The sequence below is a fragment of the Petaurus breviceps genome, unplaced genomic scaffold (genome assembly GCF_028583685.1).
Source record: "Petaurus breviceps papuanus isolate PSGF00001 unplaced genomic scaffold, PetGlider_PUasm1.0 189, whole genome shotgun sequence".
In the NCBI taxonomy this organism is placed as follows: Eukaryota; Metazoa; Chordata; class Mammalia; order Diprotodontia; family Petauridae; genus Petaurus; species Petaurus breviceps.
This window is the reverse complement of record NW_027185809.1, coordinates 36,823,297-36,847,359: the sequence shown is the minus strand read 5'-3', so window position 1 is coordinate 36,847,359 and position 24,063 is coordinate 36,823,297. Positions and strand designations below refer to the sequence as shown.

Below are 24,063 nucleotides of genomic sequence, written 5' to 3'. Positions count from 1 at the left end.
TTTTGGATTTATCAAATAGTAGATAACTATAGTCATTGACTGTTGTGTCTTGCATACCTAACTTATTCCACTGATCTACCACTCTATTTCTTAGACAGTACTAAGTAGGTATTCGTTGTTGCTATTGCCAGGTCATATGGTTCATTCTCATAGCATGTAAGCTTCTTGAAGGCAGGGATTGTTTCATTTTTTTCTTTGTATCTTTAGTACCCAGCACATGGCTTGGCACATAGCAAGCACTGAATAAATGCTTGCTGTTGGACTCATTCATTCATTCATAACATATGATAGAACTTTTATTATAGCAAAGCTTCTCTTGTAAATCAGGATAGAATTAGGGAACGCTTTTCTAACTTGAGGAAGCTAGGTGACTTGAATGGAGTGGATAGAGTGTTGAACTTGAGTTGAACTGAGTTTAAATGCAGCACCAGACTCTTAATTTATTTTTTTGTTTTTTTGGAGGGGGGAAGGTAGGGCAGTTGGAGTTAAGTGACTTGCCCAAGGTCACACGGTTAGTAAGTGTTAAGTGTCTGAGGCTGGATTTGAACTCAGATCCTCCTGACTCCAGGGCCGGTGCTCTATTCATTGTACCACCTAGCTGCCCCTACAGTCCCAGACTCTTACTAGCTGTATGACCCTGGGTAAGTCATTTAACCTTTCTCAGGCCTCAATTTCCTCATCTGTAAGATGGAAATAATAATAGCACCTACCTCATAGGGTTGTTGTGAAGATCAAATGGGATAACATAGGTAAAGCATCTTGTAAACTCTAACGCACTTTATAAAAGCTAGTTATTATTATGATGCAGGGCAGAGTAGATAAAGCCTTGTACTTAGAATCAGAAAGACTCATCTTCCTGAGTTCAAATCCAGCCTCAGACACTTACTTGACTGTGACATTGGGCAAGTCACTTAAACATTTTTTGCCTCAGTTTCCTAATCTGTACAATGAACTAGAGAAGGAAATAGCAAACCACTTCTGTATCTTTGCCAAGAAAACCCCAAATGGAGTCACAAAGAGTGTCAGATATGAGTGAACAACAGCAACAACAAATTACTATGATTACCCATCTCAGTTTGCTCTTCCTCCAAACCCTACTTCCCCATGTGTCTGAACCATAATTGACATAATAACAGATTTAGATCTAGGAGGGACCTCAGAAACCACCCAGTCTGACCCCTTCAGTTTACAGATGAGGCACCAAGACCCAGAGAGGTCAGGTGAAATATGAATTACACAAGGTCATGGAAGTAATAAGTGGTAGGGCCAGGATTTGAACCCAAATCTTTGGACTACTAATCCATCTGGATGTGTAAAGAGAATCGTGCTCTCTACACTGTACTTCTATATCCCAGTATCAGCTTTACAGCCAGTAGCAAACACTCTTGGTCATGAACAAGCAACAGTACCACTAACAGATGTTGTGTTTGCATTTGTCTTTAAAAATCAAAGCCTCCTCCGATTAAATGCCATTACAGCTCTGCACCAGTGAGGATCCAGAGAGATTAATGTGCTTTGGGAGCAGCTTTAATGATAATCCTGCCAGAGTAGGCATTAAGTAAATGTCACCAACCTGTTTCGAAAAGGAGGGAGGGCCTGGGGATCCTTTCCCTTTCCAAGAGAAGCGATCCTCAGCCCACTTTTAAGGTTGCCTGAGAAAAAACTGAGCTTAGCCAAAGCTCCCTTCCTTTCCCCCCACCAAGAGTAGGGATTATTTATACAGGGTGGCAAGGGAGTGAACAGACGTGTTTAAGTGCAAGTGAAACTGTTTGTGTGTATGTAAGGATGGATGAGTGTCTATGTGCTCAGCTTACCCGGGACATCCCAGCAGGCCAAAGAACTGTGGGTTAGATGTGCTCATGGAAATAAGCTAGTCAACACATGCGGAATATATCCTTTTCTCTCTTTCCCCTGCTCTCACTGGGATGGCCCCTAGTCAGGGTCTGAAATCAGGAGGATTTGGGAGACTGGGCCCTGATCAATTTTAGAAAGCTTTCCCCTGATGTCATAGAAGGGATTCCTTTCCAGACTGTGTCTGTATTATATGACCTTTGAGGGTCTTTCCAACTCCAAGATATAGTGATTTTGGCCCAAGATTTCTTCTATCATGTCCCCTCACTCTTCATTCTTCTCCTACACTCTTCTCCCATTGAAGACAAGGTCTGGGATAACTTCCCACACATACTGGGGGAAGGGCACACTAGTGAGAGGGAAGAGGTCACAGTGGGCATCAGTTATTCCTGGCACTTATCCCTTTCCTCTATAGTTCTAACGAGTCAACAAACATTTATTAAGGGCTTACTTTGTGCCAGGCACTGTGCTGAAGGCTGGGGACCAAAAGAGAGGCGAAGACATGGTCCCTACTTGCAAAGAGACAATGCAGGACATACAGAGTATAAATGGAGTCCTGAGGAAGCTAGGGAAACTATGAGGTGGAAACGAATAAGGAGGGCAGTCTGGTCGGGGGCAGAACCAGCGCAAGGGCACAGAGATGGGAGACGAAGGATAGTGTACAAGGAACAGCAACTGGCTACTATCATCGATTACAGAGTATGTGGAGGGGAGTAAAATGTAAGAAATCAGGAAAAGCAAGAAAGGGCCAGGCCGTGAAGGGCTATTGTTGGGGTGACGCTCCAACCTCTCAGGTTCAATCAGGAAGGCTGACTAATGAATTCCATTTAACAGTCATATAAGTACAATCCATTATGCTGGAGTAGCTTTTCTCCATATACAAAACTTTTGCTGTTACTCAGTTGTGTCTGACTCTTCATGACCCCATTTGGGGTTTTCTTGACAAAGATACTGGAAGGGTTTGCCATTTTCTTCTCTAGCTCATCTTTCAGATAAGGAAATGGAGGTAAACACGGTTAAGTGACTTGCCCAGGGTCACAAAACTAGTGTCTGCTGCCAGATTTGAACTCAGGTCTTCCAGACTCTAAGCCCAGCATTCTAACCACTATGCCACAAAGCTGCCATGAGCACACAGAATTACAAGGACATAAAAACTAGATCCTATGCAACAATCTCTAATAATAAAATGGCTAGCCTGGCTGGGCAAACAACCATGGATAGAGAAGGAAAGACTATGGGCTAGATGGACCCACTGATCTCAAAGTCTCTACCCACACTCCCAAGAACCAGGTTTTAGAGGCAATAGCTCCAAACTGACAAGGTCAAGGATGCCGCAGGAGACACTCAGCCCTGCTTTATGTGACTAACGTCCCAGATCCATCCACAGACGCTTTGTTAGCCTAACTTCCTCTATCCTAATAGAAACCTCTCAAACCTATGGTTCCTTTTTTCACCTGGTGTCTCAAAAGCTCTGCTGCGGAGGTAAGGAAAGAAGAGAGACTGTTTCTGGACTCCAGAGAAGAAGAAATGGGCAACATCCAATTGATTTCATGCCATTGTTCTTTGTTAGTCAGTCGGATCTGTAGCTCATCGATAGCAAGTAAAGAGAGATCAATGCTCACCTGTCAGAAGGAAAAATAGCAGGGGCAGGACAGTGGGCAAGAAAAGCCTTAATGGTTGCAATGTTGAGAGAGAGACAGAGAGGGAGAGAGAGAGACAGACAGAGAGACAGAGAGAGAGAGGGAGACAGAGAGAGACAGACAGACAGACAGAGAGACAGACAGACAGAGAGACAGAGACAGAGAGGGAGACAGAGAGAGAGAGAGAGAGAGAGAGAGAGAGAGAGAGAGAGAGAGAGAGAGAGAGAGAGCGCCTCTGTGTAGGGCCCCTCTGCCCTGCAGAGCTGAAAGGGCTCCTAAGTGAAATATGAAATAAATCACATCTTCCAATTTGACCTCAGAATCCCACTGTCGGTCTTGTAGTGTGATACACCCATCATGTTCATTCTTCAGGCAACAGTTTAGTAAGGTAAGGCAGAAGAAGAGTCTCCGGCTCTGAGTCTGTGTTATGGCTCTAAATTGGGTACCCCTGGGCCAGAACAAAAAGCCTTGCCTTCTCCCATTCAACATGCTCTTCTTACCTCGTTGACATCAATCTGGTTCTTCTCCATGTAAGCCTTATCGTTGACCTGTCCACCTTCTACAAACTCCATCAGGAGGACTCGTCGCGTTGACAGCTCCCAGTAAATGCGAGGGACCTACAACAGGACAGAGAATGGTCAGGGGCGTCTCTGGGGGAACAAATGAAGGGGGTTCTAAGAGGAGATTCCAATGGGACCCAGTGAGCAGAAAAATGGAAGGCCTCTAACAAAGGAGGCCATACTGAGCCAGCAAAGGAGGAAAATTCAACATCACTGGTGGGGAAAGAAGACACAAAGATGGAGGGGAAGGGAGGAGGGGGACAAAATGTGGAACTCAAGGAATTGTGGATTTGAATCCTGTAAACTAAAAGGAAATTAAATTAATTAAAAAATTAAAAAAAAGAAAATGCACATACCTTCAGACTCTTACCTTCTAATTAGGGCATGGAGTGAGAAGAAAATGATGGTTCCAAAACTGCTTATGTAAATATGTCAATAAAGTTTCATTACAATGGCAAAAAAAAAAAAAGACACAAAGATACTCGATCAGGGTAAAAGGGTATTTTTTAACTGTCTTCCCCTTTAGTGTGACTCCACATTCCTATTAAGATGGCCGCTTTTCAGTACTAGGAAAGGAAGATCCACCATTACCCACTGGTAACTTTCAGACTTTCTTGTGGAACATAACCTAGGATTAGAAACTTGAAATTCCCAATTTTCAGATTTCTCTCACTAAAGGGGTGGGGCAGCTAGGTAGTACAATGGATAGAGCACCAGGCCTGGAATCAGGAAGACCTGAGTTCAAATCTCACCTCAAACACTTACTAACTGTATGACCCCAGGCAAATCACTTAACCTCAGTTTGCCTCAGTTTCCTCATCAGTAAGATGAGCTGGAAAAGGAAATAGCAAACTACTGCAGTATCTTTTCCAAGAAAACCCCAAATGCGGTCACAGGGTCAGATATGACTGAACAACAATAACAACAACAGCAAGTGGACCTCAGACACATTGTCTAATGTCTGCCTCAGTTTCTCCATCCATACAATGGAACTATTAAAAAAAATTCCCTTGGGGTCTGAATGGAAATATTGTTTAAGAGATGAAAGACTCTGCAAGGGAGCCAGATACTGATACTTACACTCTACCAAACATTCCCAGCTTTCCACTCTTCCATTTTCCCCCCAAAGATTCTAAGGATAGTAAAATATCAAGAATGGAACTGATATTTTATAGCTAGTCCAACCACAGATTTCTTCTGAGCTCGGCAAGAAGCTGAATTTCACTAAGGCTTATGGTTATCACTGCAAATCCTTATGTAAATACATCAAATACATCAAAAAGTAAATATAAGATTATAGCTTTTAAATAGGAAGGGAACTAAGAGACCATCCACATTCCAAATTTTGTTGATAAAGAACCTGAGATTCAGAGAGGTTAAAGTTCTTGCCTGTGGTCAACCAGCTAGAAACTGTCAGAAGTAGGCTTTGAACTTAGACTTCAAGCCCAGTATTCTATCCATTAAGCCACACTTCAGGCTTCAAAGCTTCATCAGATCTTCGATCTCAAGGATGCGAGTGTTCCCTCCAAGGCTATAGATTGCAACAGATCCATTTCTTTTTATCTTGCATGATTCTTCCAAAGATACCCCACAGAGGATCTGCCCAATATGGTGAAGGCCTTCTTTTAGGCCTTTTTACATTTCAAGAGTAACATTGGAATACTCAGGCTATCTATGTGTAATATTTTGTTTGAGCCAATGACTAGTTCCCTTTCCCTTCAGCCTCTACCTTTCTTCAATGATATCCCTTATGCCACTTACTGAGCATAGGTTAATTAATCATTGGAAATATGCCATAGTTTTACTAGAGTATAACATGTGTTTCTCAATTGCCTTCTGGGTCACCCACAAATTTAATTCCTCATAAGTTGTTATGGTCTAGGATATGCAACCAAAGTATATCACTGGGAGAACATTTGTACTGATAAGTGGAGGAAGTGGAGGTTTTTGCACCTGAAAGCAGTTTAGAATTGTTAAAAGTGCTGCATAATTTCCCAAATGCAATGCAGACTACTTTCATCTTCCTAATTCAATTATGGGCTCAACCTATTTCTATCTGCAGTGTTTGTCCAACTGATGTGTTAATGCTCTAACTCAATAGCACAGTTATTCAACTGTATGTCACAGTCTGGACAAAAGGCATTTCTCATTCATTTAGATTCTGTGTGTGTGTGTGTTTTCTGTGAGTATTGTTTATAACAAACTCTTTTAAATAATAATGGATCTCATTGAAGAGACTTATTGTTTGAGGCAGTTTGATATAACAAGCACATTATAAATAGGAGCATTTAGGGGGTCTCAACAGCTCGAAAGAATCCTTCCTTCCATTTGGACACTGTGACTCATTTGAAATGAACAATCAGAAGGTCTTTGAACTGTGTTGTTGATATGGTTGTATTTGAAACAAAATCCTGTAGGACCTTGCAATAGGAGTTTGAAAACTGACTGGCATTCTGGGATTTGTGGTTCAGAGGGACATCTCCTCTTCCCCATAGTCCTGAGTAAAAACATGGACTACTGAGATCTTTATGTTGGAAGAATGATTTTAGTCATAATCTTCAAGAGAGCAGAGTGGGCAGAAGGTGCTGGGAATGTATGAACACAGCAAGAGAAGAAGCAGTGGAGAACACAGCATCCCTAGCCCCTACCTGGGACTTAATGAAATGATCAGAAGAGAGAGTGGTAGTTAAGGGGTGATGGACAAAGAGAAAGACAGAATGATAGTGTGACATTTTAAAAAGTTTGAGAGACATAATGTCTGGGTAATTAATAATTTTATTAATAATTCTAGCATTTTATTCATAAAAAGAATGGTCATTAGGCTGTCTGGGTCTCGGACCAAAGATCATCATGGTGACAGGCTCATGGTTTATATGCCCTTGTAAAAGTGGGTGTTCCAAAAGGTGCCAATCAACTCTGATTAGTTACCAACTAATGACAGATTAACTTTACAAAGAGAAGTGGGCTCACTCCAATTAGGGACTGGGAGAGTGACATCATATCACTCTTGGACAAAGTACACTACACCCAGACCACCTACAGCCTTAGGGAACCTAGACTGAGGATCTGTTTCTGCCCAAATTAGCTAGAACAGAACACAACAATCAGGAATTCATTTTAGATTAGAAGTTTGATCTTGTTGGGTAGAATAGCAATACCCAGAATGTTAATCCTATTTTTCATCATTCCAGTTCCTTTGAGAGACTGGGCTTCAGACAAGAAAATGAAACAGGGCAAACAGTTTGGGTCTCCCCAATTTTAATAACTGGCTATTAATGAGACAGAAATAATAATTTCTTGAAACAGAGAAACAGATAAAGGAAAGTTGAGATGAGACAGATGGAAAAGATTACAGTGGATCATTAGGTCCCTGTTGTATTCTTGGAATGAAGAACTGGGATTGAAATTATCAGTTATACTCACCTCTTTAGAAGATTCTTTAAAGATTCACCTCTTTAAAGACTTATGTTTCTAAACTTCTACTATTTCTGCAACCTCCTCCCACTATATCTATATAATAACAGATGCTGCCACCTATTATTTTCTTATTTATTTTTATCTAAGATGCTAACTGTACCCTGGTTCTGCTCCATACAAATACCCATGATTGGCCAGGAAGGTTTGTCTTGCATGTCTATAGAGTGCAGGTATGCTGAGAAAAGGTGAGTGGAGGAAACAAAGGGCTAGCTGGAAATATACAAAATTTAAACTGGGAAAGAAAACTAAACCTCTGTATAAATGTTAGGAACTTACTTAAAATGGATTTTGTCTCATTTTGTTGTTGAGTTGTTTCAGTTATGTCCAACTCTCCATGACCCAATTTGAAGTTGTAGTGGCAAAGATACTGGAGTAGTTTGCTATTTCCTTCTCCAGTTCATTTTACAGATGAGGAACTGAGGCAAACAGGTTAAGTGATTTGTACAGGGTCACACAGCTAATAAGTGTCTGAGACCAAATTTGAACTCAGGTCCTCCTGACTCCAGTGCCAGCATCCTAATCACTGCACTGCTTAGTTGTTCTTTGTCTGATAGAATCTCCATAATATAGCAGAGCAAGAGACCATATGGACTTGAGGGCCATTATATTGCTCCTAGGTTAAAAGTGAGGTAATTGCTGTAAGAAGGTATGGCAGATTAAATCTCTAGCCCCTGAAATGAGAAAAGAGGTGTGCAGATGTGAGACGGTGGTACCCAAAGAGAAGGCCATACCCTACAATGGCCTGGAGGAGGATTCAGCTCCACTCCTTTCCAGAATAGAAAAGGGGGTAGAAATGAGGAATAACACTGGCTCCTTGCACTGCAACAGCTGGACGTCACAACCTTAGCAAACACCTCTGATGTTTCTAAAAGTCTTTAAGGTTGCATTCCACTCTACTGGGTCAAATGCTTTTTTTTTTTTTGATCAACATATGAGAAACACAGTGGAATCTTGTAATTGTTTGAAGATGTGGTCTCCCAAAAAGATGCCTTTCTTTTATTTTCATCAAAGATATCCTTTACACACGTAGAGATAACTGTCATAATTTTGTCGCAATGAGAAAGTAGGCACAGGAGACTATTAAAGAGAGTCAGTTACCAGAGACTTCATTCCACCTTCCTCTCACTGTCTGGGGCTGAAAGGAAGCCAGTCCTAAGGATGAACCTGCAGTAGTCAAAGAGAACCTAGGCCTTGCTTCCCTTTTCCTCCATTTTCTTTCTCTTCCCTCAAAAATGGGGACTACATTCCAGTGAGTCCCTGGGGCTCCAAGGTACCCCAGACAGCAGATGAGTGCTATGGGTTCTCTTGGGAGATACAGTCCTTAATTAATCTAAGGTCAGATAGGGCTGGCGGCAGGAGAGAAGGGAGAAGGAAATCCAAAGGAAGGGAAAAAAAATTAATGATGAAAGAAAAGATAGACATAAAGGTCATTGTTATTGAAATTCTCACAATCATGTTCTAGAAGTATTAATATCATCTGTGCTTTTTTTTCTATTTTGGGGGAATAATTCCCTTCTCTGAGATAGTTTGTATAGTGATTCCTCAATGTTTTCAAGATCGTCTGGTGTAAGGCTGTCTCGGCTATGCCTCCTCCAGGTGTCACCAAGATCAGGAAGCCAGAGATGGAGGCTTTTGGTTGCGGCGTACATCCCTTTTCTCCTTCCCTTTTTTTTTTTTTTTTTGCTTTTTTGGAGGGCAATTGGGATCAAGTAACTTGCCCAAGGTCACACGGCTAGGTTTTTTGTGTGTGTGTGTTAAGTGTCTGAGGCCAAATCCAAACTCAGGTCCTCCTGACTCTGGGGCCGGCCCTCTACTCACTGTGCCACCTAGCCACCCCTTTCTTCCTTTTCAAACACTGGGGAGTTTTGCCCTGGCCTTGGGCCTGGCAGAAAGGTGGATTCCAACTCATAAACTAGCCCTGCCCATCCTTTGGTCTTGTGGGAAGAAAGGTAGAGACCAAGAAAGGTGAAATCAGAAAGACTTAAGGAAGTAAACCGAGCAACAGGTACAAAGCATACTTCCCACTGTAACTGGGCAAGTAATTTAATATACCCAAATCTTGGTGTTACCAATGGGAAAAATAATTTCTATCCTAAGATGCCATGAAATACTATGAATACAAATGAGGTAACAGATGTGAGGTACTCCTTTCTACCCGAAGGCTTCTAACTCAAGCCAGGCTGGTGATACATCATGAATAATTCCCTTACTGTTATTATTTTGCAAATTGAAACCTATGTCCAAAGAAGGGCTTTTCGGTGACCCCTAAAGCTTAAAATTTATACTTGGCATTTTTTACCAAAGAATTATAGTTTTTCATAGTTTCCAGATAATAATAAAATATGTTTTGTTTTTAAACTCTTCCCTCCCATTCATTTGAGGGAAACTATTATGGAGTTAGAATAGTGTAGTGGAGAGCCTGCTCTCTTTGGAGTAAGAGCTCCAGGGTCTCTCCAAATCTTAGCTCTACAACAGTTACCCCTTTCACACTGTGACTTTCCCCACCAGGGTTTCGATACATTGTGGATTGGCATAAGAAATTAAACTGGAATTTTTCTGGAGTTTCGTGGAAGTCACAGATGACAAGTGAAGGCCAGTAGATGACACATAAAAAGTTTAGAAACTCAGAAATGCACAAAATATATGTATAGCATTGCATAATATCAATATATTTTATCTTTTAATACCATAATAATTCAGACTTCTCTGGTATGAAGGGAGGGTCAAAAAATTTTACATATATTTTCCAGATCACAGGGGTGCCATGCCCTTAACTTGTGAAATGGAAGGGCTAACTATACTTACTACCTGTGTGACCTTGGATAAGTCTGTTAACCTCATTCCTATTTATAAAATGAGGGGGCTGTACAAAATGGCTTCTAAGGTCCCTGCCAGATCTAAACCTACATCAAATACCTCTACCCGAGATCCTGAGACTTTGGAAAGAGAAAACTAAAACCCTAGAACTAAACTTCATGTGGGTAGCCAGAAAACAGAAAATGCCAGATAAATAGCATTTAAGATAAAGAGAAAATGAGAGATTTGAGAGGTTCTGGGTCTTTAACCTGGCCCATCAATGGCCCAGATACGGTCCGCTATCACACATTCTGCACTTCATTTATCTTTCCCCCCAAAACCCAATTTCTTTTCAAACACAACTCTTTGCATCCTGATAGGCAGAATGTATCCCCTCACTTTAGCCTGTTAGACTTAAAAATGACAGAAATATCAAATGTGGGAAATAAGAGGATTTGTCATGGAAACTCAGGGAGAACTGTAAGTGCTTCTCAGTAGATGTGACACTGAAGTGTCTGTAAAATGTGAAATTGCTCACTGCTTAGTTAAGAAAAAATTGGCTTGACAGAGTTAGGGAAGGTCAAGAGCCTTGCCCCAAGATCCACAGGCAGGTGGGAGGGATTGGTGCATGGTATCAGTTGAGGTGCACTGACCCCAACATCTTTGTTAGGCTACCATCCCTTCCTATGTTGCCTCTGTCAAACTTCCTGACTAACAAGAAAGGTAATAAGAGAGAGTCCAAAAATGTGACCTTGGTTAAATTCGTTCCCCTCTTGAGCTATTAAGTTTTATCATCTATACAACAGGTTGGACCACAAGAAGACTGGAGATGATACCACGGCAGGATCTGATGAAGGACCAGGCAGTGTTTAATCTGATGAAGAAAAGACTTTGGGGGAAAATGGTATCTGTCCTCAAATATCTAAAGAGCTATTAGTGAAATTGGGATATGGCTTATTCTGTATAAAACTAGACAATAGAAGGGGTGAAATAGGAGAGGTGAAAGTTACAGGAAGAGAAGTTCTTCTCAACATAAGGAAAATCTTCCTAATGATCCAGGATGTCCAAAAGTGTATGAGATTTTTTTTCAGGAAGTACTGAATTCCTTATCAATGAAGGCTTCCAGCAGAGACTGAATGAGCACTTGTCAAAGGTGTTTCAGAGGGGATTTCTCTTCATGGACAAGTTGGATTAAACGAACTCCCTTATATCTTTGCGATTCTAGATAATGCTTAAGGTCCCTTCTGGTTCTATATCCTAAGATTCTATACACTTTTAGTAAGTCATTTAACCTCTCTGTGACTTAGTTTCCTCATATGTAAAATGAAGAGGTTGGACAAAATTATTTCTAAGATATGTCCAGCTCTGAAACTCAAAAAAGGAAAGACAAAAACAAAATGAAAAAGAAAAAGGAGGAGCTCCCTCCCCAAAAGGAAGGCTTTTAGGCAGAAATCATATGATAGTGAAAAGATCTGTGGCTTTGGAAACAGACGACCTGAGTCCAAATTTCACCTCTGCTATTTATTATTTATGGAGTATTACGCAAGTGTCTTAAACTCTCTGGGTCTCAGGGTTGGGCTAGATGACCTCTAAGCCCTCTTTGAGAACTAAATCTATGAACCACAAGCTTACTTTGGGGGGAAACATATTGTGGTGCCTTCCTATACAGAGCTCAAATTACTTATTAGATACTAAACCACATGACTACAGCAGAAAAAAAAAGTATCACATTTTTCCTTTTTTTTTTTTTATTTTTTGCTTTTTTTTTGGAGGGCAATTGGGGTTAAGTGACTTGTCCAAGTTCACATGGCTAGTATTTTTGTGTTAAGTGTTTGAGGCCAGATTTGAACTCAGGTACTCCTGACTCTAGGGCCAGTACTCTACTCACTGCACAACCTAGCCACCCCTTTCCTTTTTTTTTAACTTGGGAAATTTTACAAATCCACATATTTGCAAATATCAGCCTGACTTATAAAAATCTGATACCCATCCTCATACAATACATCTTTACAACAGGCTTTTTTCTTCCTAAACTGTTCAGGAGAAAAAAACTAGGAAACTTCCCTCCACAGAAATCCCCTTCCACAGATACAGATGTGTAACTTACATTCTTAGAAAGTTACCTGCATTACTAGAAAGTAAAAGAATTCCCCCTCATGCCCACATTAATACGTTTTTCTGAATTCTTCATTTTCACTATTTCTTATGAGCACAGTGATACTCTAGTATATTTAAATTCCTCAATTTGTTTACCTATGCTTTAAGCCAAGGATTCTTAAGCCCTTGTGTTATGGAACTCTTTGGCAATCTAACTCCTTCACAGAATAATGCTCTTAATGAATAGTATATAACACACAGGCTTACAAAGGAAACCAATTATAGGTTTTTCTATTTTAAAAAAAGATTATTAATCTTTTTAAAATTTGATTTCCAAATCCTCTCCCTTCCTACTATTCCCCTCAAGTATTGAGAAGGCAAGAAATGTAATACCAATTATACATGTGAAATTGTGCAAAACATATTTAAAGAAAATAAATTATAGTGAAAATAAAGATGTGATTTTTTTTTATATCCAAGTTTAAAGATCCCCTGAAATCTATTCACAGCCGCCGGGGGCTCTAAGTTAAGAAACTTTGCTCTAAGTATTGGGCATATAGTTTGTTTCCAACTTTTTGCTACTACAAATCAAGTTATTATAATGAACATTATTGTGCAGATGGATCTTTTGTCTGTAATAACCTCCTTGAGTTACAATCTAGTAAAAGGACAATCAAATAACTGAACAGGAACAATTTTGTAGTTTTTCTTGTATAGTTAGAAATAATTTCTCAAGATGATTGAACTAATTCACAGCTCCACCAGTAGTGAATTTGTTGTTATCCTTCATTCTTTTTTTTTTCTTTTTGGAGGGGAGAAGGCAAGGCAACTGGGGTGAAGTGACTTGATCAAGGTCACACAGCTAGTAAGTGTGTCAAGTATCTGAGACTGGATTTGAACTCAGGTCCTCCTGACTCCAGGGCCAGTGCTCTATTCTTCATTCTTGAAGAGGAACAAATGACATCACTATATTGGGGTCAAGTTATGGTATATCCAACTGTGGCTGATCAGAACGATATGAGCTCAGAAGGCTCCACCCTGGGGCATAAAGGGCACAAATAGTCCATATGAACATTTGGAGTGGAGATGGTTCTAAATTTGCAGTGAATTAGCATGCCTTCAAAGGCTTTTTAGCAAATTCACTTCCAAGGAGTTTGCGACTCTCCGTTGAAGATTCGTCCTCTGAACAAAGGGAGAAACACGAAATAACTAGTGATTTCTAAAATGTTCAGTCCCATACCATAGACTAGTGATACCTTTTTAAGACCTATAATACTTATCATTTTTTCATTTATTTCCCTATAGTTGCCCTTCTTTCAAAATGCCTTCTGTTTTCTATTGATTTTTTTGTTGTTATATTAAGGTGAATGAAAATTTAGTGAATTCTCTTGAGATCACTGAAATCTCTTTGGGAAGTGGGGCAAAGAAATTTACTATAAACAATATTCTGGAAATCCAGATATTTGCCAGTAATTACCTTTTAATTAAGGACACTTACCCCCTAACCCCCGATATGGAGCATTCACCCCGGCTTCTCCCTGACACATCTCCTATTCTGTCCATATTCTGGAGTTATATAATAAGTCTTCTCATCTGCCAACTTGTCCTCCTATTCTCTGGTCATCATCTTCTGCTAGTCCCAAATTGTGGTTACCCATCGTAGACCAGATCCATATTAATCACCCAGACTGTAACCATCCCGCTCAGCTTTCCCTTAAGCTCCCTGCTCCTCATGCCATCTCCCTGTATTTGGAAGGTGTGTGTAACTCTGAGATTTATTGCACTGAACTAAGGCAGTTATTAAACCCAATATAAGCATGGGAAGACGCACACACCGAGAGGTAAACTCTTTGCTGAGGCTTAATTACTCACAGATGTTTCAATGAGATGCCAGTATATAAAAACAATTTATCTCCAGCTTTAAGAGCTCAACTGGGTTCACAGCACAAAATTCACTTCCCACTTGTTATGTGCTTAGGCAAAATTAATTACTCAGGAGCTGAATTCCACTACCGTCTTTGGGGTAGTGTTCATGTTTTGGAAGCCACAGTTTAAGTCAGTAGATTAATTATTTATCCATTTGGCATCCTTGGGTTTTTTTCCCTTAAGCAGTACTATTATTATAATTACATCATCAGTACAGTTATGGCTTTTTGGCCCCAGCTGGTATGTGATTGGCTGTTTCCATGGGGACAGTAGAGGGTTCTACTTGTCAGTTTCCTAGTAACAGCTCTGATGGGCACCCTGCTTGCTCCAAGGTGTGTGTTTTTGTGGAAACCAGTTTTTAGCTGACCTATGGTGATTTCAGGGCTGCTCCCCAGGGGTTCTATCCAATTGTCTGGCTCTGAATGGATATAGGAAGAACTCTATATTCCTATCCACACAAGCAGCCAAAGGAAGGCCAGCCAAACAGACTGGTGGTTACCAAACCACCGGAGAGAGGACATCTGGACATATCTAGCCCAGAGCACACACAGCAATCTGAATTTTTCCCTGGTAAAAGTATTTTTCTGTTTCTTCCAAAATGCACACACAACCCCAAGACAAAAGTAGAATTCAGCTCCTGGGTAATTAGTTTTGCTTCTCCTCACAGACTTTTTGAACGGCAAGCATAGACACCTCTTGAACCATTCTCATCTCTTCTGAATGGTCTTGGTGAGAAATAAAGACCACTTCTGAAAATGCTAATGCTAAAAATTCTCATAAAGTAGTTTTTAGACAGCTTGGTCCAGAGCAAGAGAGATCTTCATTTCCTTGAGCTGAATTGTCCAAGCTAATAATTACAATAATGCTTTCCTTTAAAACTTAGTTTAAATTCCAACTTCTTCCTGAGAACTTTTCCAGTCAATCCTCTTCCTCAACACCTCACAATATAATATAAAAATATAAAGATATATAATACAAATAAAAGATAACATAAAGAATATAATATAAGAATGTAAGCCCTTAGAGTTTTATCTTTTGTCTTTGTGCCCCCAGAGGCTAGTAAAGTGCCTTAAACATGGTTGTTGATGTTTACTCATTTCAGTTGTGTCTGACTTTTTATGACCCCATTTTTGGGGATAGTCTTAGCAAAGATACTGGAGTAGTTTGGCATTTCCCTCTCCAACTCATTTTATAAATGAGGAAACTGAGGCAAATGGGGTTAAGTGACTTACTCAGAGTCACACAGCTAGTAAGTGACTGAAACTGGATTTGAACTCATGAAGCTGAGTCTTGCTGACTCTAGATCCAGCACTCTATCCACCTAGCTTTACCATAGACTTAATAATTGCTTATCACATTAATTTAGATGCCAGAATGGAATGTGCTAGCTATTCTGATTTTATTTAAAAAAAAAAACTTAAACTGCAAAAATATATATATTATTATGTGATAAATGCAATAGAGTAGCTCAAAACCAAGTGCAAAAAGTCTGAGGGGGAAGGTTATTGCTGACCAGGGGATGAGGGAAAAGGTGGTATTCCAAATGAGCTTTTATATATGGGTAGGAATTTGACAGGTGAAGAGGGCCAAAAAAAGAAAAGAGATGTATCAGATAGAGGGAATGTTCTAAGCAAGCATTGCTGAAAAGGGACCATGATACAAAATAGCTAAGAATGAGTGATTTATAATCTTTTCTACAAGGACTCAAATCTGCTTCCCAAGTTTTAATTTATTCATTATCTCAAGAAGGATTTCCCCATTTTACAAATGGGGAAACTGAGGCCAAGAGAGGGTAAATGATTTTTTCAAGGGGGACGTGAGTAGACAACTCACAATGAGAAGTCATTGCTGCACTTTGAACCCAGCACCTTTCTCAGCACTTGGAACTCATCCTCTCCCTCATTCCTACCTTTAAGAATGCAAAGTGTTTAAGCATTTCAGCCACCTTCTCTGCATTCCTCCCTTCATTGAGGAAGTCTAACTCCAGAGGCAAGTTCTTCTTTGCCTCATCCACCAGCCACATGAACTCAAATTCAGGAAACAGCTGCTTCACAGCCCCAACAAGCACCTGAAATCCAAGGAGTCACACTGTTAGCCAGCCCATCCTCACCCTGCCAAGGAGATCTCTCTTTCACTCCTGCCCTCTCTCTGGACTTAACTACTCATCTCACTCAAAGGGAAAAGCATTGGGGAAATAAAGAAAAAGGTAGAGATTAAGTACCAGAGAGACTTCTTTTTATACTTTAGGTCATATCCAAAATCCTTATTTTGTACAACAAAGTCTTCCACCAAGGTTTATTTTAAAAAAAAATCATAGAATCATCTTTCAAAAAAGCTGGGAAAGACTTTAGAGGTCATATAGCTCAGTCCAGTCACTGTACTGGTTAGGAAACTGAGGCCCAAGAAGGTAAAGTAGCTTGACCAGAGTTGTATATCTTATAAGTAATAATAACCAATATTTCAATAAGCTTTAAAATTTACAAAGTGTTTTACATGAGCTCTCTCATTTAAGCCTTACAACTGCCTTGTGTGGCTAGTATTGTAGGTATGTGTAAGTCCCATTTTACAAATAGGGAAGTTGAGGTTCAGGTTAAATAGCTTATCCATAAGGATCCCTAGCAGGATTTGAACCCAGATCTTGCTGACTCTAACCTAATCTATCCCTGTGCCTATTAATAACAATGGCAGAATGCACTAGTAGCTAAGCCTCCTCTCTGTTTGTTTTTTGGTATAACATACTTTATTTTTTTCTTTTTTACATTCATTTGAAAATTTTGAATTCCAAAATTCTTTCCCTCCCTTTAGACCCTACCCCACCCAATGAGAAGGCAAGCAATATGATGCCCATTATACATGTGAAGTCATGCAAAACATATTTCCATATTAGCCATGTTGCAACTAAAAAAAAGATAGAAAAGTAAAGATAGTGTAAAAAGTTGAAAAATATACTTCAATTCACAGAGTTCATCAGTTTTCTCTCTGGAGGTAGGTAGTATTTTTCAACATGAGTCCTTTAGAATTGTCTGGGATCATTAGTCTTTCACTAAGCTAAGTTGATCACTGTACAATATTGCTGCTACCGTATACAATGTTCTCCTGGTTCTGATCACTTTGCTTTGCATCACTTCATATAAATATTCCCAGGTTTTTTGAGAACCATTTCCCTCATCATTTCTTTCTTTTTTTGTGTGCTTTCTTTTTGAGGGCAATTGGGGTTAAGTGACTTGCCCAAGGTCACACGGCTAGTTTTTGTGTTAAGTGTCTGATGCCGCATTTGAACTCAGGTCCTCCTGACTCCAGGGCTGGTGATCTATTCACTGCTGCCGCCTAGCCATCCCCCTCCCCCATCATTTCTTAGAGCACAATAGTATTCCATCATAATCATATGCCACAAATTGTTTAGCCATTCGCCAGTTGAGAGGCATCCCCTCAATTTCCAATTCTTTGCTGTCACAAAAAAAAGCTGTGTCTGGGGGGAGTGAAAACTTCTCAGAACTTCCCTCTCCCTTCCCCCACCCCTTCTGCTGTTAATCAGCAGCAAACCCTTTCAGAAGGCTTTCAGATTTCCCACATCTGCGGGCCCCCCCTCCCAGCTCAGTCCTCCCGATAGCTTTGGGACCCTTCCTCCCCCCACTTTTCCTTGCTGTCAGTCCATAGTGGCAGGCTCCTCTGTTGTTTACCATTGGGGAAGATTTTCCTGCTGAGACTTGAGCCCACCTCTCAGCCAATGGGAGAAGGGATAGCCTGGGAAGGGGTCTGAATATATTAGGGTATAAATTCTCATTCTGCCTTTTGTAACATGCCTCTTCCTCATGATCAGTCATGGGGAATACCACCTTCTTCACCTGGGGAAGAGGATAAATTCCTATTCTTATCCTAAGAGATCTTTGTGTTCTTGATTAAATTTTGGATGAGGTTTTCCATCACAAACAGCTGCTGTAAGTATTTTTGTCCATATAGGTCCATTTCCTTTTTATTTTATCTCTTTGGGATTTTACACAGTTTTATAAATTGCTCTCCAGAATGGCTGGATCATTTCACAACTCCACCAACAACAGTGCATTAGTGTCCTTATTTTTCCATATTCCCTCCAGCATTCTCATTTTCCTTTTCTGTCCTATCAGCCAACATGATGGGTGTGAGGAAGTACCTCAGAGCTGTTTTAATTTGCATTTCTCTAATTATTAGTCATTTAGAGCATTTTTTTCATGACTATTAATAGTTTTGATTTCTTCTTCTGAAAACTGTCTGTTCATATCCTTTGACCATTTATCAAGTAGGGAATGAGAGCCTATTCTCTGCTAAAATGTATCTCCTCCTACTTATGAGTTAAACTTGCTCAAAAATTATGTGCTTCTATAATAAGAGAAGTCTGAGGAACCACAGTGTAGGGCCAAATATCCCTGGTGCATAGAAAGTCAGATAAGAGGACAAAATCAATGCACTGCTCCATGAAAATCAAGGAAGGACAGAATGAGATCTCCATCCCCTCTTCTATCAATACTATAATCCCTAATGGGTGGAGATTGAGAAACCAAGTACAGGACCCTGGGAGCAATTCTGACATTCTCCAAAGAGGATATAGCTCGAGGCTATGCTTCTCATTCATTCTCTTTCCTGCATCTCTTCTGGTTCTCTAATCTATATGCTCTGCTAGCTCTGATTTAGCCACTCATCTAATGTTCTATTCAATTCCAGAGGCATTTAATAAACACAGCACAGTAAACAAAGCAGTGAGGCCACTTTGACTCACCTTCTCCAAAAGTCTTTCTTGATTAGCACTGCCCCATAATGACATTCCCTTTCCCTAACTTTATATACCATCTATATCACCTTGATGTATGTTTCCTCCCCACTGCACTCTTATCCATCAAACTTATTATCATTCAGATTGTAACCAAATAATTAAACTCAATCATTCTACCTCTGAAGCTCTGGATGGGAGACTAGATGGCAGAACTTCTAAAGAGTAGGCGATCAACCCTTCTTGACAGGATAGGGGAGTTAAGTCTTCTCTGCTGATGTGATTCCAAAGGCTAGTTTATGAATCACCCAATAATAATGATAGCTTGAATTTCTATCATATACATTATCTGATTTAACCTTTAAAAAACCTTGTGAGGGAGATACTAAGGAGTTATTCATTTTACTAATGAGGAAAATAAATCTCAGAGAAGTTAAACACCACAGTCACACAGCTAAAAAGCATCAGAGGTAGAATTCAAACCCAGGTCCCCTGACTCAGATCAGTACTCTTATCCCCATATTGTTACTAAATCCTTGAGTAGGGGTGAGGAAATTTTTTTTTATTCGATTAATCAAGAAACATTTATTAAGCACCAATCATGTGCCAAGCACTATTAAGACCCATGGAAGAAAAAAAAGATTTACGTGCAGAAGACACATATATTCAAATAGCAAGTAATAATTAAGATCCACATGAATCTAAAATTAGTCACTAGAAAATAAATCAATTCAAATATGACCCAACTGCCTTTTTTTTAACCTCTTCTTTTAAAATAAATACCAACTATCTACCATCCCCTCTAGAAACTGGACAAAATTAAAACCATAAAATTACAACTAAAATTACAACCATCAGCCAAAAATGCTTTTTCAAGAAGTTGAAAGCATGGTTGTCATGGTTCTAGACTTTTTAGAGATACTTAATGTGGCCCTGACAAAATTAAGGAATCAGCTCAATCTTGATTCTTGGGTCATAAGTTCTGAGCACAATATGTATGTACAGAGATCTGGGAAGTCAGGTCATATAAAGGGCATGGCAAATGTTGGGTTTTTTTTTTTTGCCATTAAGTTACGTATTCTGGGGAAAGGGGGCTTAGTCACTAGTAGCTGAGGTGATATTAAGTCGTACCTAGGTACCAGAACATCGGACCTGGAACCAGGAAGACCTAAGTTCAAATTCTACTTTGCCCCTTATCAGTTGTATGACTCTGGGCAAGTCACTTAGCCTCAGTCTGACTCAGTTTCTTCATCTGTAAAATGCAGATAATTATAGCATCTACCTCACAAGGTTATGAGGATCAAATGAAATAACATTTGTAAAGTTCCTTGCAAACCCTAAAGTGCTCTATAAATGCTAAGCAATTAGGTGGTTTAGGGGATAGAGTCACTAGGCCTGGAGTCTGGAAGACCTGAGGTCAAATTCTACCTCAGACATTTACCAACTGTATAATGCTGGGCAACTTAACTTCCTATGCCTCAGTTTCCTCAGCACCTACCTCCCAGGGTTGTTGAAAGGACCAATGCCTGGCACATTGTAGGCACTTTAATAAATCCTTTCTTTTTTCCTTCCTTCTCTCCCTCCCTTCCCTTCCCTACTTCTTTCCATCCTTCCTCCTTCCTCCCTAAATTAATAGAGTAGGAAATTGGGATGTCCTGCCCATCACTCAAGAATAACTAGAGAACAGACATCGTTTGGAGGTCTGGTCAAGAGTAAAATTGTAAGAGGAAGATTGAAGGCTATGGTAATAGGGTTTGTGCCCCACTGCTATTCCTGCTTCCCACAGGAAACACCACAAAGTCCAGAAATGCTATGGAGGGGTGGATGTAGGGAGAGTAGTGGCTAAGATCTAGCTTCTGGTCACTTAGATATCCCATAGGGCAACTATTCATTTAGATATAAATAAGGTCCTCTGGAAATACACCCAGGAATAGAGTTTAATTTGAACTTTTAAAGCAGGGGTTATTAACCTGGATTCTGTGAATGTGTTTTAAAAAATATTTTTATAACTGTATTTTAACATAACTGACGTCCTTTGTATCCTATGCATTTTATTTTAAGCATTTAAAAATCATTATTCTGAGGAGTTTATAAGTTTCACTGGACTGCCAAAAGTCTCCGTGACACACAAAAAGGTTAATAACCACTGGTTTAAAGGGACAAATATAAAAAAAGATGAGAGAACCTTAAAAATGATCCACTGCCCTTCTCTTCCATGAAAAGTAATCACCTGCCTATGTGTCCAAGAGATGCCCTCTATGTGACCTTATTCTCTCTACATCTACTCAAGGGTCAGGACTTTGAACCATCCAGTTCAACAACCTTTCAAGAGAGCTGTCAAGCTCAAAAAGGTCTTTCCTATCAAACAAAAAAATGAGTGGAGCTCTTCTTTTAAAATATCAACATCTTTTAAGCAGAGTAAGCCTATCCCTTGTTATTTTTGGTTGTTTTTACCTTCATTTTATTTAATTTTTCAATTGACAATTATTTGTTTTGTCTTCTTCCCTACCCCTATTTAAAAGAATAAAAAAACCTTTGTAACAAATAGGCATGGTCAAACAAAATAAATTCTCAAAGTTTATGTCCAAAAACATGTGCCTCGTTGGGATCATCATCAGTGAAGATGGTCATTGCATCAGTCAGAATTCTCAAAGTCTATCAAACTTACTTGTCTTTATAATGTCACGGTTATTGTATATGTTGTTCTCCTTACTTTACTCCACATCAGTTCATACAAGTCTTCCTAGGCTTCTCTAAAACCATTCTTTTAGGCATTTCTTACACCACAATAGTATCTATCACACCCATAATTTTTTTTTTTTTTTTTTTTTTTTTTTTTTTTAGGGGGAGGAGAAGGCAGGGCAATTGGGCTTAAGTGACTTACTTGCCCAAGGTCACACAGCTAGTAAAGTGTTAAGTCTCTGAGATTGGATTTGAACTCAGGTGCTACCGACTCTAGGGCCAGTGCTCTGTTCACTGTGCCACCTAGCCACCCCTACATCCATAATTTTTACTTTAACATAATTTTTTCAGCCATTCCCCAAATTATGGCTATCTCCTTAGTATCTAATTCTTTGCTGCTACCACTGCCACACATAAAAAAAGAGCCACTATAAATATTTTTATACAAATCAGTCCTTTTCTTTTTTCTCTTTTGATGTCCTTAGGGAATCCTATCCCTTTATTATTCACTCCTCAATGCCATGGATTTCCATCAGATTGCTTTTCTTCTAGGGTTGATGGGAGGCACATTTCAGCTCAGTCAAAAGAAGACAAAAAAAGGTTTAAGAACTCCTGGTTTACAGTGAGGAATTAACTATTCCATGATGATAATAGTAAGGCATCATAGGTCATCTCCATTAAAAGACAGAGCAGTACATCAAAAATCTGTCAGAGCCTCAGTTTCCTTATCTGTGAAATGGGGATGACAATCTTTGCACCATCTTCTTAACTGGCGTGGTTCAGAAGCTTGGAAGAGACCTTAAAGTTCAACTGGTCCAACTTCATTTTGTAGACAAAGTAACTGAGCCTAAGAGGCAAAATAACTTCAGAAGTTACTTATGATACTTGTGTGTGTGTGTGTGTTTTTCATATTTAACTACTTCCCTTGATTTCTATTTCTTACAGGGAGTGAAACATCAGAGGCAGAATTTGAATCCATGTGTTCTGATGCCCAAGCCAATGACTCTTCCCACTGTACCACACTGCCTTCCCTTCACAGGGCTGTTGGAAGAGGGCTTTCTTTACTCCAGTAGTGTGAGACACTATCACGACCTCCATCCTCATCCTCACCTCAGCCCTTCTTTCAGCCGCAACCAGAGCGGTTAGGAGTGCTGATGCCTGGCCGCTGGCCCTGGCTTCTGCTGTGCCTTAGGGAGAAGGAACTGCTCTGTACTCCAGACACACCTCGCTTGGGGATATGACTGCCAAAGTTTTTGATGCTTATCTCAGGGAAGAAGAGATGCCAGACAGTTATTATTGCTATTATTGCTGTTGTCCTTAACTGTCTGTTATTCAGGGAGTCCCTGGGCCTAGCATACAGAAAAAAAACAACCTCTGCCTTTTTATACCCAAAGCTTAGAAAAAGACTGCTGGTATGGCACAAGCTCCAACCCCACCATCTTCCCTCCACCCCTAGCCTGCCCTACCCGGGGTAGCTGGTAATCTAGCGGTATCTGCGAAGTCAATATCTCTAGATTCCCAAAGAGGACCATTGTGGTAAAGAGTGGGACTTCCTCTCTGGCATTAAGGAAGGACGTAGATAAAGAATGATCTGATGAGTTATGTGTCCAAATATGAAAGCTCTCTGAACCTTTATTTCCCCATCTGTAAAATTGAGAGGTTAGACTAAATGATCTCTAAGGCCCTTCCCCAATTTCAATATTCTAGAGTCTTTGAATCTCTGGGCAAATTCTTTCATATCATAATAGCATGACAAAGCCAAGAGGTCAAGGGAGCCAGTAAACACAGCCCCAACACACCAAATTCTCCCCTTTTACTTCCCTCCTGTTCACCTCCACTCCCATCAGGCTCAGCCAGATTTGGGGATAAATATTGCTGTCAATGTTGCTACTGTTCTTCCAATGATCCAGGCTTAGAGACCAAAGTCACCTATCTCTGACTATTTCCTTTCCTTCGTGCCCTGTAATTAGTCAACAAGTCCTGTCGATTCTTCTTTCAAGATGTCTCTCACTTTTTCTCCATTCCTTTTGTTACCACCTTTGTCCAGGCCCTCACTACCTTGTACCTGTACTATAGTCATAAATGGCTTCCTAACTGCCTGCTAGCTTCCAGGGTCTGCCCCCTCCAATCTATCTTACATATCACAGCCACATTCATCATCCTAATGGACCACTTTAATCATTTCCCTCCCCCACCCAAAAACCTTCAATGGTTCCCCACTGCCTGAAAAATAAAGTCTGAACTCCTCATTCTGGCATTTAATATGCTCCACATTCTGGCCCCAGTCTAC

The 24,063-nt window shown here is 40.0% G+C and overlaps 1 protein-coding gene across 9 annotated transcripts in view; it reads right to left on the bottom strand.

Annotated features, from left to right (window-relative positions):
• ADCK1 (aarF domain containing kinase 1) overlaps window positions 1-24,063 on the bottom strand; it is a 196,202-nt gene that overhangs the window by 37,291 nt on the left and 134,848 nt on the right. For 8 of the 9 annotated variants that reach the window (XM_069092316.1, XM_069092315.1, XM_069092319.1 and 5 more), the window contains 2 exons: window positions 16,257-16,415; window positions 3,992-4,108 (listed from right to left, as the gene is read on the bottom strand). In XM_069092316.1, the coding sequence (XP_068948417.1) occupies window positions 3,992-4,108; window positions 16,257-16,415 (276 nt within the window). The remainder of the gene's footprint in view (window positions 1-3,991; window positions 4,109-16,256; window positions 16,416-24,063) is intronic. The other variant, XM_069092323.1, reaches the window with a different exon arrangement.